General features: G+C 33.5%; 1 protein-coding gene across 4 annotated transcripts; it reads left to right on the top strand.

Annotated features, from left to right (window-relative positions):
• Window positions 1–235: 235 nt before the first annotated feature.
• On the top strand, window positions 236–6,957 carry LOC133304486 (FACT complex subunit SPT16-like). 4 transcript variants are annotated; one of them, XM_061504528.1, is made up of 2 exons: window positions 236–264; window positions 4,217–6,955. In XM_061504528.1, exons 1-2 carry the CDS (start codon window positions 236–238, stop codon window positions 6,474–6,476), a joined length of 2,289 nt encoding a protein of 762 aa, XP_061360512.1. In that variant the 3' UTR covers window positions 6,477–6,955. The 4 variants fall into 4 exon arrangements, with proteins under 4 accessions (XP_061360512.1, XP_061360511.1, XP_061360510.1 ...); XM_061504527.1 differs by lacking the exon at window positions 236–264 and adding an exon at window positions 2,030–2,335 and having other exon boundaries at window positions 3,261–6,957; XM_061504526.1 differs by lacking the exon at window positions 236–264 and adding an exon at window positions 2,030–2,335 and having other exon boundaries at window positions 2,732–6,957.
• The last annotated feature ends 6,793 nt before the right edge of the window (window positions 6,958–13,750 follow it).

The raw sequence follows: 13,750 nt of genomic DNA, 5'->3' as shown, positions 1-13,750 counted from the left end.
GTACCATATATTTATATAATAATGAACGATATGAAGGGAAGCTAGCGAGAAGAATAATGTGGTGGAAAAATTGGCCAAGTCGAAAACAGAGAGACAGGAGGACACATTAGATTATACTTTACAGTGAATTATATTGTGGGATCCATGCAAATTATGGCGGGGACGGTGGTTAGGCTGAAGGATTTAGAATTTATTATTTTATATGTAACACTACTTTTTAATATTTAATAAAAACATGATACCGTATGATATATTGAATCGAAAGTAATTTAAAAATCAATAATTAAATAAATGCTAAAGTATAATCTTTAGATCTACTATATACCACCATATATTGCTTATTCATCTCCAAGCTCGAACTATATATTAATATACTGCCCTCAGGTATTATAAAACGTCACAAATATCTTCCTTCCCAAACACTGCTGTGCGAAAGGTTAACCAAGAAGAAGCAAAACACAAGAACTGAAGCTGAAGGGAAATAATTTGTTATCCTATATTTCTATCAACTATCAATGTGGCCACCGATTCGTAATAAGGACTTTTCATAACACAATATTTTTATCAATCACAGATTTTCTTTGTCCAGCAAGGTATCTCCAACTTTAACATTAAAATTAATTAAAAAAAATTGGTCAGGTGTTAGTATTATCAATAATATAGAATATAGAAATAATATAATAAAATACAGAACATTAAACATGGAATATCAACAAACATGATATGTAGGAAACTATAAACGCACAAATTATGGGTAAGATTATGTAAAAGAATAGTTTGAGAAGATGAAGAAGATAAATAGACAGAAATGGAAGAAATATATGCACAGAAGCTGGTTACCAATGAAAAATATGCTATAAACATCCTATTTATACATGAACTAAGAAGGTTTTTTGGACTTATCTTTTTTTTTTTGAGGTTACAAGGAATTGAACACAACACCCTACATTACACACACTCTTAACACACACACCCCACACCACTAGGCTAACCTAGTGGTGCTGTTTTTTGGACTTATCTTTTGTATTAAAACTTATTTTTTTAATGTTTCTAACAAAATAATCTTGGGTTCATTTGTGGGCCCAAAGATCTTTTTTTTAAAGCTAGAAACTATTTTTAAGTTAAAGCCAAAAAAGAGCTTAAAAAAGGCTAAAAACTATTTGGTAATTACATAAAAATTTTAGTTTAAAAGTTACTTAAAATCACATATTTCAATAAAAGTCTCTCTCTTTCTCTCTAATTCTTTCTTTCAAAAAAACACACAAATCAAAAAAAGCTAATAAGAGCTTAAAAAAAAGCTCCTACTAGGAGCTTTTGCCTTTTGCCTTTTTTTAATATAAAAAAGAGCTTTTTATTATAAGAGTTTTTCAAGAAACCTGTTTGGTCTAGCTTCTGCTTATAAGTAACTTTTAGCTTAAAAAGACATAATCCAAAGTGCTTGTTTGGATCATCTTTTTTTTAAGTTAGAAGCTACTTATAGAAGATAGGACAATCATGTTTTGAGAAAAGCTCATATAATGAAAAATTCTTTTTTTCATAATGAAGAAAAAAGCAAAAAGCTACTAGGAGGAGCTTTTTTTAAAACTCTTATCAGCTTTGCTCGACTTGTGTATGTTTTTTTTTTGAATGAAGTACTATTGAGATATAGAAAGTTTTCTTGAAACATGTGTTTTTATGTACTTTTTTATGTAATTACCAAATAGCTTTTAATTTTTTTTTTAAAGTATTTTTTTAGCTTTAGCGTATAAATAACTTTTAACTTAAAAATAAAGGATCTAAACAAGCTTTAAATATTATTAGTAGGCTTAATAATTTCTGATGCAGAAAATATAAATATTATTAATAACTTTAATAATTACCCAAACAAAAAGTAACGAGATATACACACATATATATATATATATATATATATATATAATAATAGTTTTTTTTTTAAAAAATAAAAAAATTCATGCTAGTTTCAAATGTGAACAGAAACTAGATATTGTAGGAGAGAGCCACACACACTAGACAACTTTTCAAACAATGGTTCTCCTTTTGTGTATAGCTTTTGAAATGTTATAATTATAATTCCCAGATGAACCCTAATTTTCATTTCCCTCTGTTCTAACTTCGAAGAGATCATCATCTTTATTATTCTTCATCGTTTTTGTTCAGCCAGTCCCATGCTCCATCTTCGCCCAAATCGGACCGCCTAGAGTATATGCACTCATTGAAACTCTGATCGGAACTGTATCCAATTTCATAGCTACGAAATTTGGGCTCGAAAATTCCCAAATTGAACATAAAAAAGGGGAGAGCTCTCGCACACCCCAGACACCCAGTGAACGATAAGGTTTAGACGTTTTCATTTTGGTTGGGTTTAATTTTGGTTTTCATTCTTCTGGTTTGATTTTAGAACAATGAAACCCTAGATTTCGTTTCAGATAATTCAAAAGATTTTTGGTTTTTGGTTTTTTTTTGTGAAAAATAATTCATAATCAGGAATTATTGGCTAAGAAAGTGGAATTTGTGATTTTTTCATCTTAGAGTTGTATAAAAGGATCTATTTGTAGAGTATCTAAATGATCATTACTTTAGAGTAAGAAATATGCACTTTATTGTCTCATTTTGTGGTACTGTTTCATCTGCCCTGTGATTTGGTATTGTGAATAGAGAAATTATGTTTTGGATTTGAGTCCCATCTTGAATTGTTAAAGGTCTTACAACTAAAGATTTGTCTTGTTCCCAGGTGAACTTACATGTAAAAAAGACCTGAATTTCATGATTATAGACGATTACTGCTACCTATTTGTGTCTAGCTTTTGAAATACTGTGAAAAGTTGAGTCATCTGTTACTCCTATAACTGATCATTGAAAGGTAACTCCTTGCTGAAAACAAAAGATTCCACTTTTCATTTTAATATTTTGTTTTTTCGTCTGTGATACTGTGTATTGGATTTTAAAGAGACAATTCAGTCTATTTCTATTTTGTAGTAGTTTTTCTTTTATTTATACAGGGTAAATTTTTTTCCTAGTTTAATTTGGAAACTCAAATGTGAGAGGAGGAATATGACAATTACAAAAATACTTCATTTCTATTGCAACTACTTGATTGACAAGTCAAATATAAGAATGGAATACAATTACTGTTAGTTTAATTTCTTATTGAGACTAAACATCATGAACTAGGATTTTACATCAGTTATTGATTGCACACTTCCTTATTAATGTTAATGTGTATTTTTATTTTTCAAAAAAATAAAAAATAAATTCCACAGTGGTAGCGAACCATGGCAGACCATCGAAATGGAAACCAAGCTACTAGTGGAAAGGCTAGTGTGGTGGGAAATTCCTATTCAATTGATCTGAATGCATTTCAAACCAGACTGAGGACTTTTTATGTACATTGGGATGAACACAAAACAGTTCTCTGGGGCTCTTCTGATGCAATAGCTGTTGCATGTCCTCCACCTTCAGAAGATCTGCGATACCTGAAATCTACTGCTCTGAACTTATGGCTACTTGGATTTGAGTTCCCTGAGACAATTATGGTCTTCATGAAGAAGCAGATCCATATCCTGTGCAGCCAAAAGAAGGCTTCTATTCTTGAATCTGTCAAAAAACCTGCCAAAGAGGCAGTTGGTGTGGATCTTGTTTTGCATGTCAAGCCTAAAAATGACGATGGAACTGCTCTAATGGATGCTATATTTCATGCCATCCGTGCTCAGTCAAAGGCTGATGGCCATGATGCTTCTACCGTTGGATACATATCGAGAGAGGCTCCTGAAGGGAAACTGCTTGAAGTGTGGGCTGATAAATTAAAAAATACAAAATTTCATCTGAATGATGTGGCCAATGGGTTGTCTTCATTGTTTGCTGTAAAGAATAATGAGGAGCTTACATCAATTAAGAGAGCTGCATACCTGACAACCAACGTGATGAAAAACTTTGTGGTTTCAAAGCTTGAGAATGTAATTGATGAAGAGAAGAAAGTTTCTCATTCTACGTTGATGGAGGAGACTGAGAAAGTTATACTGGAACCATCAAAAGTCAACTGTAAACTGAAGGCAGAGAATGTTGATATTTGTTACCCTCCAATTTTTCAGAGTGGGGGAGAGTTTGATCTCAGGCCTAGTGCGGTCAGCAATGATGAGTTACTGCATTATGACTCTGCCAGCGTGATTATATGTGCAGTTGGAGCCCGGTATAAGAGTTACTGCTCAAACATAGCTAGGACCTTCTTGATTGATGCAGACCCTCTTCAAAGTAAGGCTTATGAGGTTCTTCTGAAAGCCCATGAAACTGTCATCGGTTCTTTGAAGCCTGGAAACAAGTTGAGTGCTGTATACCAAGCTGCAGTTTCTGTGGTAGAAAAGGATGCTCCTGACTTGATTTCCTACTTGACAAAGTCTGCTGGGACAGGCATCGGTATTGAGTTTCGAGAGTCAAGTATGAATATTAATGCTAAAAGTGAGCAGATAGTAAAAGAAGGCATGGTCTTCAATGTCTCAATTGGATTTCAGAACTTGCAGAGGGAGAGCAGCAAGACTAAGAGCAAGCACTTCTCTCTGTTGCTTGCTGACACGGTCATCATCAACAAGGACAAGACAGAAGTTGTGACTTCTATGAGCTCAAAAGCTCTGAAGGATGTGGCTTATTCTTTCAATGAGGATGAGGAAGAGGAAAAGCCCAGTGCAAAAGCCAATGTCAATGGTGCAGAGCCCTTAATGTCTAAGACCACTCTAAGGTCAGATAATCATGAGATTTCAAAGGAGGAACACAGAAGACAGCATCAGGCAGAGCTTGCTCGTCAGAAAAATGAAGAAACAGCAAGGCGACTTGCTGGTGGTGGCAATGAGACAGGAGCCAACCGATCCTCCACGAGGACTTCTGCAGATCTTATGGCCTACAAAAACATAAATGACCTTCCACCTCCCAGAGAGATGATGATTCAGATCGATCAAAAAAATGAAGCAGTTCTCTTGCCTATAAATGGAAGTATGGTTCCTTTTCATGTGGCCTTCATTCGAACTGTTTCCAGCCAGCAGGACACCAACCGCAATTGCTATATCAGAATTATTTTTAACGTTCCTGGGACCCCTTTCAGTCCTCATGATCCAAACTTAATGAAGTTCCCGGGATCTATATATTTGAAGGAGGCTTCGTTCCGCTCCAAGGAACCAAAGCACATAAGTGAAGTTGTGCAGTCCATTAAATCTCTCAGGCGACAAGTTGTAGCGAGGGAGTCTGAGAGAGCTGAGAGGGCAACCTTGGTTAGTCAGGAGAAACTGCAGCTTGCAAATAATAGATATAAGCCAATAAGATTGTCTGACCTTTGGATTCGCCCTCCTTTTGGTGGGCGTGGAAGGAAGATACCTGGTACACTTGAGGCTCACGTGAATGGATTTCGTTATTCTACCACCAGGCAGGATGAGCGTGTGGACATATTGTTTGGCAACATTAAGCATGCATTCTTTCAGCCAGCAGAGAATGAAATGATTACAGTCCTGCACTTTCATCTGCACAACCATATTATGGTAGGAAACAAAAAGACAAAGGATGTTCAGTTTTATGTTGAGGTAATGGACATGGTCCAAAACGTTGGAGGCGGAAAGAGATCAGCCTATGACCCTGATGAGCTTGAAGAAGAACAACGAGAGAGAGATAGGAAGAATAAAATTAATGTAGAATTTCAAAGCTTTGTGAATCGGGTGAATGATCTTTGGGGACAAGCGCAATTCAGTGGCCTTGATCTGGAGTTTGATCAACCTCTGAGAGAACTTGGATTCCCTGGTGTACCTCATAAATCTTCTGTATTTATTGTTCCTACTTCAGCCTGCCTTGTTGAACTGATAGAGACCCCTTTCCTTGTTGTCACACTAAGTGAGATAGAGATTGTGAATCTAGAGAGAGTTGGGCTTGGGCAGAAGAACTTTGATATGACAATAGTGTTTAAGGACTTCAAACGGGATGTCCTCAGGATTGATTCTATCCCTTCTACATCACTGGATGGCATCAAGGAGTGGCTTGACACGACGGACATCAAGTATTATGAGAGCAGGCTGAATCTGAACTGGCGTCAGATCCTAAAGACAATCACGGACGACCCTCAAAGCTTCATTGAAGGTGGTGGTTGGGAGTTTCTGAATTTGGAAGCTACTGATTCAGATTCTGAGAACTCGGAGGAGTCAGACAAAGGTTACGAACCATCCGATGTGGAACCTGAATCCGATTCAGAGGAGGAAGCTTCTGACAGTGAATCACTTGTTGAATCTGAGGATGATGAGGAGGAAGAGGAGGATGATGATGGGGATTCAGAGGAAGAGAAGGGAAAGACGTGGGAAGAACTGGAGAGGGAAGCAAGCAATGCTGATAGGGAGAAAGGGAATGAGTCTGACAGCGAAGAAGAAAGGAAGAGGAGGAAGGCGAAAACTTTTGGTAAGTCACGTGCCAGTGTAAGTAGTAGCATGCGAAAGCGGGCCAAGTTAAGATAGATTTTGGTTTTTCTTCTTGGTCATTTTGCTGTTTCGTACAGTTGCTTTATGTTGTTGCTGCGGATAGCTGCTCTGAGTTTTGCGGTGTTGTCCTATGAATATCGTTGTAACTTAAGCTTTCCTTTCCCATAATATATAGTTTAGGCACTCGATAGGAATCCTTGAATCCAATGTCTGTCCATAAAGTCATCTCATGCTCTCTCGGTAGGAGGGGTGTTGGTGTTTTCCCCCCTCTACCTTAGACATTATTTGCGTCTTTTTCTTTTTCTTTTTCCCGGCTGTCTTTTATTTCATATGAAAATAGCTGAAATAAAGAATTTGAAACATGCAGCAGAAGTTGGCATACAGAACAAACTTTATTTGCTTGCAGTATTTTTTTCCCAACTTGTTTCATTGACTACCCAACTAGTTCGGTTCGAGCAGACTTATACTGAGGGCGGCTTATATTGAGGGTGGCTCTCCTAACACCATTTTTTCGATTCCCCTGACTCAAACTAAAACCTCTTATTTACCATTTGAATCTAAAATATTGTAAGCAATACGGTATTGATACTATTTTAGTTTTGATATTCTGTAATTTGTTCTTGGCTAAATAAGCTGCTAGCTGTTTTTGGTCATCACTGAGGAGATGGGAATTTGCTAAACTCCTCTCTCCTAACACCTTGAGGCCATTATTAATCCTTACCTGTATAACCTACTATTGGTAGTTTTTGTGTGAATTTGCTGAAGAAATCCACTTACTGCGTGTTATTGTTAATCTCACAACTTTGTTTTAGTAACCAAATTTTTTATTTTATATTGCATTATTCAGCAAATAAGTGATTCGTTTCAATTTATGTATGTTGTCTACAGTTGCAACATAAAATTCAATTTTCCCTATCAAGCTGGATAATTTATATTGCCGTGTCAAATTGAATTGAAGTTTGTTATGTATTTCAGCTTGTTAATGAATTATATGATAGTGTTCATTCAAGTACTAAATATAATTGTGATTTGATTTATAATGACGTTTGAACAAATAATATTATTATGAAATTGATTTTTTATTTTTATTTTTTTCACACTTACACTCAAGGTGTGGAAATAGACTAAGCCGTCTAATAGACACCTAGATCCTAGCCTGGCTTGTTTCGTAAAATAAAGCAGAGAGGGCATATATTTTCATTTATTTTTTTTTAATTAATATCCATCGGTTCATCTTTGATTATTTCGATTTCGATTCGAGTCGGGTACGAAGGATCACATAAGCAACAAAGAGGGCCTATTTATAAAATATGTTATATGTTTACTTTGAAAGGCTTGCTCCGTAAGTTTATAAGTTGGTTTATAATATATAATTTTAGAGGAAAATATTTCTGCAGTTAATGCAGATAAGTTATCTGCATTTATTTATAAAATACGTCGTCTTAGGATTGAAAAATTAAAAAATTATAATTATAAAGACTATAATAATCTTAAAATAAATTAAAATTATAAAAATATCATGATTTTCATCTCATGACGACATCGTATTGGGCTTACTGCAGGTAACTTATCTGCAGTAACTGCAGAAAAAACGAACCCATAATTTTAAATAAAATCTTTTTTAGGACCTTTAGTTTTGAAGCTAGTTTCCGTATTCTATTTGGCCATATAATTTGAGCTCCTTTTCTCTTCCCATTCTTCTTTGATCTCAAACCTACCATCCAAATGTGAAATCAGGGTGAAGGTATGGATCTTATGCACTCAAGGACAATGTATTTGATAGCGCTACGTGATCATAATTTTGATGATAACAAACAAGCTTGAAAGTGTTGATTCAAGAACAAAATGACATGTTAAAATAAAAAAGAGGTCAAAAGGCAATCCACCTTTATGTCAAGCAATGCAAATCAAAAATCTCAAGCACCAAAGTCAAGGTTCAAGCATGTAACCATGGAGCTAAATCAAATATTACATTAGAATATTAATTTAGGATTTAGAATATGATTGTAGGAGTATATGATAACTTATTGATGCATTTACAGTTAGTCCATTGCACATGGCCCAACCATTGATTCAGGAATTCCAGAGTCAATTAGAATTTTGGTCTAATAAGTATGGCTCAATTGTTAAAAGAATAAGTAATTTAAAATATAATAAATTACGATCAAATCCAACTCCGAATGAAGCAGCATATATAATTGTGATTTATTTGACAAGAAAAGGAAAGGAACACATTTTGCATGATTTGAGATCTAAGATATGAGACGTGTTTTGAATGATTTAATTGTAAATATTTATTTACTTTTAGAAGTTAATTACCTTTACTTTTATTTCAGGAATTTAGATTTTGAATTTTGGATCAATTTATAATTAGTCTATAAAAGGGTACTTATGACCCTAATTGTATGAGTTAAATTTTCTTATTTTGATAATTAAAAATTGAGAACCGGAGGGTTACTTTTTGATAAAAATCCTAATATTTTGTTTAGCCACTTTTTTCTATGCGCGTCTGGCATCATTTGGTATTAGAGCACTAGGTTGCCTTCAACCAATGGCTGAACATAATTATAGAGGTCGTCGATGGCGGAGTCATGAATGTAGGGGACGTGAATTCGTTCTTAAAGAAGACAGACAACTGTATCAGATTGACCCGCATGACATAGAAAATGAAGAGCTCGAAAGGCAGTTCCAAGATTTGAAGCAATAACTTGAACATATGTTGGACAAGAAAATCAAAGTTTTGGAGCGACTACTTGTTCGAGCACAGAGCAAGAAAATTCAAGATTTGAAGCAACAACTTATGCGGGCTCATAATGAGAAAATCCAAATTTTAAAACGACAACTTGTGGAGGCACAGAGCACGAAAATTCAAGATTCGGAGTGGTGACTTGCGCGACCAAAGTTGGGCTTCAATCTGAAGAGGGAATGAAATTAGAGGATGCATATGTTGATGAAGATGATGACGTCAATCCTTTGGGGATTCTAAACTAGGGAAGAAATTGGGGAGTACGACCTGGAGATCAATCCACCTTTCAAGATATCGAGATTCAACTCAACATTCTTAACTTTGATGTCTATGATTATAAGAAAGTTCATTTTATGATTATAATCCAGTCTATGATAAATCTTATGGAGAATCTGATGATGAAGATCTAAAAGAGAAAGAATTATCATTCGAGTTTCTACCTCAAGAGATTGATATCAGTGAAGATGAAGAAGATTCGAGGATGAATCTTTTCCTAGCATGGGAGAATGATGCACTTACAGTTGACTCATTGCACATGGCCCAACCATTAATTTAGGAAGCTCGATGTCAACTAGAATTTTGGTCCTATAAGTATGGCTCAATTGTTAAAATATAACCAATTATGATTAAATCCAACTTCAAATGAAGCAGCAGATATGATCTTGATTTGTTTGGCAAGAAAAGGAAAGCAACACATTTGGCATGATTTGAGATCTAAGATTTGAGACGTGTTTTAAATGATTTAATTATAATTATTTTTTATTTATAGAATTTAATTATCTTTATATTTATTTTAGGAATTTTCCTTATTTTTATGATTATAGATTTTAGATTTTGAATTTTGAATCAATTTGTAATTAGTCTATAAAAAAGTGTTTATGACCCTTATTGTAGGAGTTGAATTTTATTATTTTGATAATTAGAAATTGAAAACTGAATGGTTACGCTTTCATGAAAATCCTAACTTTTTGTTTAGTCATCTTTTCTATGCATTTTCAGCATCACTTACATTCTATGAGCTCAAGCATTTCCTCGTGGCATAATGAAAAAGTGCATGAAAATCTTGGACTGATAGGTAGAAAATGAATCAGAATGATTTTAACATGTTTGAGCACACAAAGATACTTGCATAGTCTAAATGCACATGATCACATTGTTGAAATGCCTTTTGAACTTAAAGAAATGTTGATTTTCCATACCCAAAAAAAATGTTGTTTTGACTACATAATGAAAAATGACTTGATTCCATCAAAATTAGTTTGGAGTGATTTTTATATGACTTCAATGCATAGAAATATGTTTTCTAGTCCAATTACATCTGTTCACTTTGCTGGAAGTCATTTTGGACCAAAAGTAATCAAATTCCATGCCAAGGTTGTTTGCTGCCATGATATTTTCAAATATATCTAGTGGTATATTCGGATACACATATCCAAACATAGGATTTTATATATCCGAGTATGCAAAGGATATAATATATATGCCCTTACCATATATTTGGATATTATGTCCAGAAAAGGTTTCAACTGTTATAAACAGTTAGTTTTTGTTGATAGCATATATTAACTCACTTATAACGGCTCCAAAAAGCATAGAATACTATTTCATCATTTCTTAATCCTTAATTCTTACACGTACTTGCTTACACTCATTGATTATATCCGTTATTGTTTATTTGATTCTTGAGCTCATTTCTTTGCTATAAAGCATATGTTCACCTAACTCTTCAAGTTGTATAATCTACACTTTGAAAGTGCTGACAAAAACATTATTTCATTATGATATTTTTTATTAAGGGCAATGAAGCTTATTATGTTTGAGAGGTAGCCAACTACTTAGGAAAATCTGGAGAGATTTATATGGTTGCAAAGTACCTGAAAACTTGGTGGTTTGTCAAACACCTGTGAAGCTTGACTAATAGTGGAAGGATTGATCGATCTGATTATAATTTGAATATAGGTCACAAGTGATGGTGATCCAACATGATACATTTTTGTTTGCATTTTTCGAAAAGTTTTCATAAAACTCAATTCATTCCTCGAGTTTTGAAGCCACGTCTAACACCAAACTCATTGCCTTCAACTCCAACAAATCTTTTCTCCATATCCCTTCACATCTTCCACAAAATTTTCCTTTGCCCAACTTAATGCAATTACTTCTCTAGGGTTTGGGTGTTAATGCCTTTCTTGTTGATGGTTTTGATGTCAAACATACAGAAAGTAGGCTAAACAAAAAAATTGATATTGAAAAGAGAAAATTCTATGTTCTTAATTATGACCATTGATAACTCACTTTAGTGAGTTATTTGAATTGAAGAAATAAATAAGTAAATTGTTTGTTGTGCTTTATTTGAAAAATTAAGGATGAAAATTGTAAAAGTAGTGGTTGGTACAATCAAGCTTTGTGATATAAAATTGGTCAATTTTGAATGATCTAATGTAAATTCTTGGCTTAACTGTAGTTCTGTCACATGGAATTTGGAGATCAAGATTGTAAAAGTTGGCATATTGTCAGTGGTTAAGCCATGCCATGTGAGTGCAAGCACATCTAAAAAGTCTGTGAAGGAATTCAAGCTAACTTTGGATGGTGGACCTGAGCTCTCATCTAACATCAGAGGAATTTGTTGCAGTGTAGTGCTTGTTACAACTCTTGATTTGGAGCTTGATACGCTTGAACTTATTTTGTTTCTTTTATCTTTCATTTTCTTCTCTAGAAACAATATACAATCTTCTATAGATTTTCATGAATTTGTGAAATAGAATATTTAGTTTGGTATCAATTCAGTTTGTTCTAGTTTTGTTTATCATGAGCTAAACACCTGAAGGATTGAGTGAAGAAAGTACCTGAAATGCTGTGTTGAAATTCTTTTCTTTTTAGGGTTCAATGTACAATCTGTCTTGGTTTGTTTAGAGGAAAGTTTGAATGTGCATCTAATTGAGATCTGGCAAATTTTAGTTAAAGGAATAGGATTTAAACAATGTGTTGTGGACTGTGCAATGTTTTGCATAACTTTTCTGGTGTTTGAAAACATCAGCCGCCATAACAAATTTAGTTAATCAGAACAAATTGCTGCATCATTCTTTGATAATTGGGATATTGATGCAATATTTGGGAAAAATAAAGCTCAATCAAATTTCTTCTTATATATTTTATTCATACCATCTTTGTAGTCATTCAATTATAGTCTCAGTACATTTTGAAGCCTCCTAGTCTCAAAGTACATTTTGAAGTCTGTTGTTGAATACCATTTACTCGTTTCAATCAAATGTTACTTGTGTGCATATATTAGAAACTTTCACTTGAATTACATTATTTGACTTTCTTTGAGGGAATGGTATCCCTCTCCCTTTTTCTATATTATTGTTGGTTGTGTACACTTGCACAATTTTGTTCTGTTGTAAATTCCACACGCACTTTAGAGCATAAACAATTATCAAAATAACGAAATATTTAAACATCCTTTTATATGGTGTTAATTAATCTCAAAACTCAATTAAATCGATTTTTTTTTTAATTTCACAAGAATTAAAAAAGTCTATAAACTCAAAAACTGACGCAGTATGACACTCGAGTCTAAGCTAACTTTAGATGCATCATGTGTTGAGATATATAGTCCAACATTGATTGGATGGGCAACTAATATGGCTTTTATAAGGCCTTGAACACTCTCATCCTTTGAGCTAGTTTTTGGGGTACTGTATCTCAAGGTTCTTTACATCATGTTACGTGAGTTATTATTTCCTTTTTTTCCTACTCGTTACCCATTTTCTACATTTATCAAAAGTCTCTCTATTTCTTATAAGAATCCTTTTAAATCTATATTCTTTAAGTTAGCTTCCAATTTGTTTTGTCACTTCTTCCTCTCTTTTTTGGTCAAAGCTGATTGGATAAATTGCTTGACATTCGAAGGGTTGGTAGTAGTGGTACCATTTTGACTTGTGAATTTTTCGTATGCTTTTATAATGCGTTTGGATAAGCTTTTATTTCTTAGAAAAATTGTTTTTTTTTAAAGGTCCTTTAGCGTAATTTTATGCATTTGGATAGTAACTTTTTAAAAAAGTAATTTAAAAAAATTAAAATAATGTTTTTTTTTAAATCAAGATTCTTTAATTTTAAAAAAAATATAAGACAAAAGTTAAATAATTTTTTAAAAAATCAATTTTACCCCAATCACATTCCACTACCATTACTACTGTCATATATCATTTTTAATAATTTTATATGTAAATAATATTTATTAATTTTAACATTCAAATTATTTTTTTATTTAAAAATATTTTTTATATATTTCATCCAAATATAAGCTTTACCTTTAAAAATTCATTCTAAAAACAACAAGCAAGTTTTCTTCTTCTTTTTTTTAAAAAAAAACTTATATTAACGAGCGATAGAGTTTGGATCAAATAGGAGGAGTTTGACCATTTTTCAAAAAATCGAAAAGCGAGCTTACTTGTGGGGCAAGGAGGAGAAAAGCTTGAATAACAAGCTAAGCTTCTCTTCCTAGGTTATTATCTTTTTTTCTTTCATTTTTGTCTTTTTGATTGACTTAACTCGCAAGTCTTTA

Source organism: Gastrolobium bilobum, unplaced genomic scaffold, assembly GCF_033153095.1.
Source record: "Gastrolobium bilobum isolate Gb01-03AN ecotype WA unplaced genomic scaffold, APGP_CSIRO_Gbil_v1 utg31211, whole genome shotgun sequence".
NCBI classification, from domain to species: domain Eukaryota; kingdom Viridiplantae; phylum Streptophyta; class Magnoliopsida; order Fabales; family Fabaceae; genus Gastrolobium; species Gastrolobium bilobum.
The sequence above is the reverse complement of the archived record's forward strand: the minus strand, read 5'-3'. Positions and strand labels throughout refer to the sequence as shown.

Bases quoted from the DNA above. Each gene is read 5' to 3' on its own strand.
- LOC133304486 (XM_061504527.1), top strand. From the start codon at position 3,273: ATGGCAGACCATCGAAATGGAAACCAAGCTACTAGTGGAAAGGCTAGT.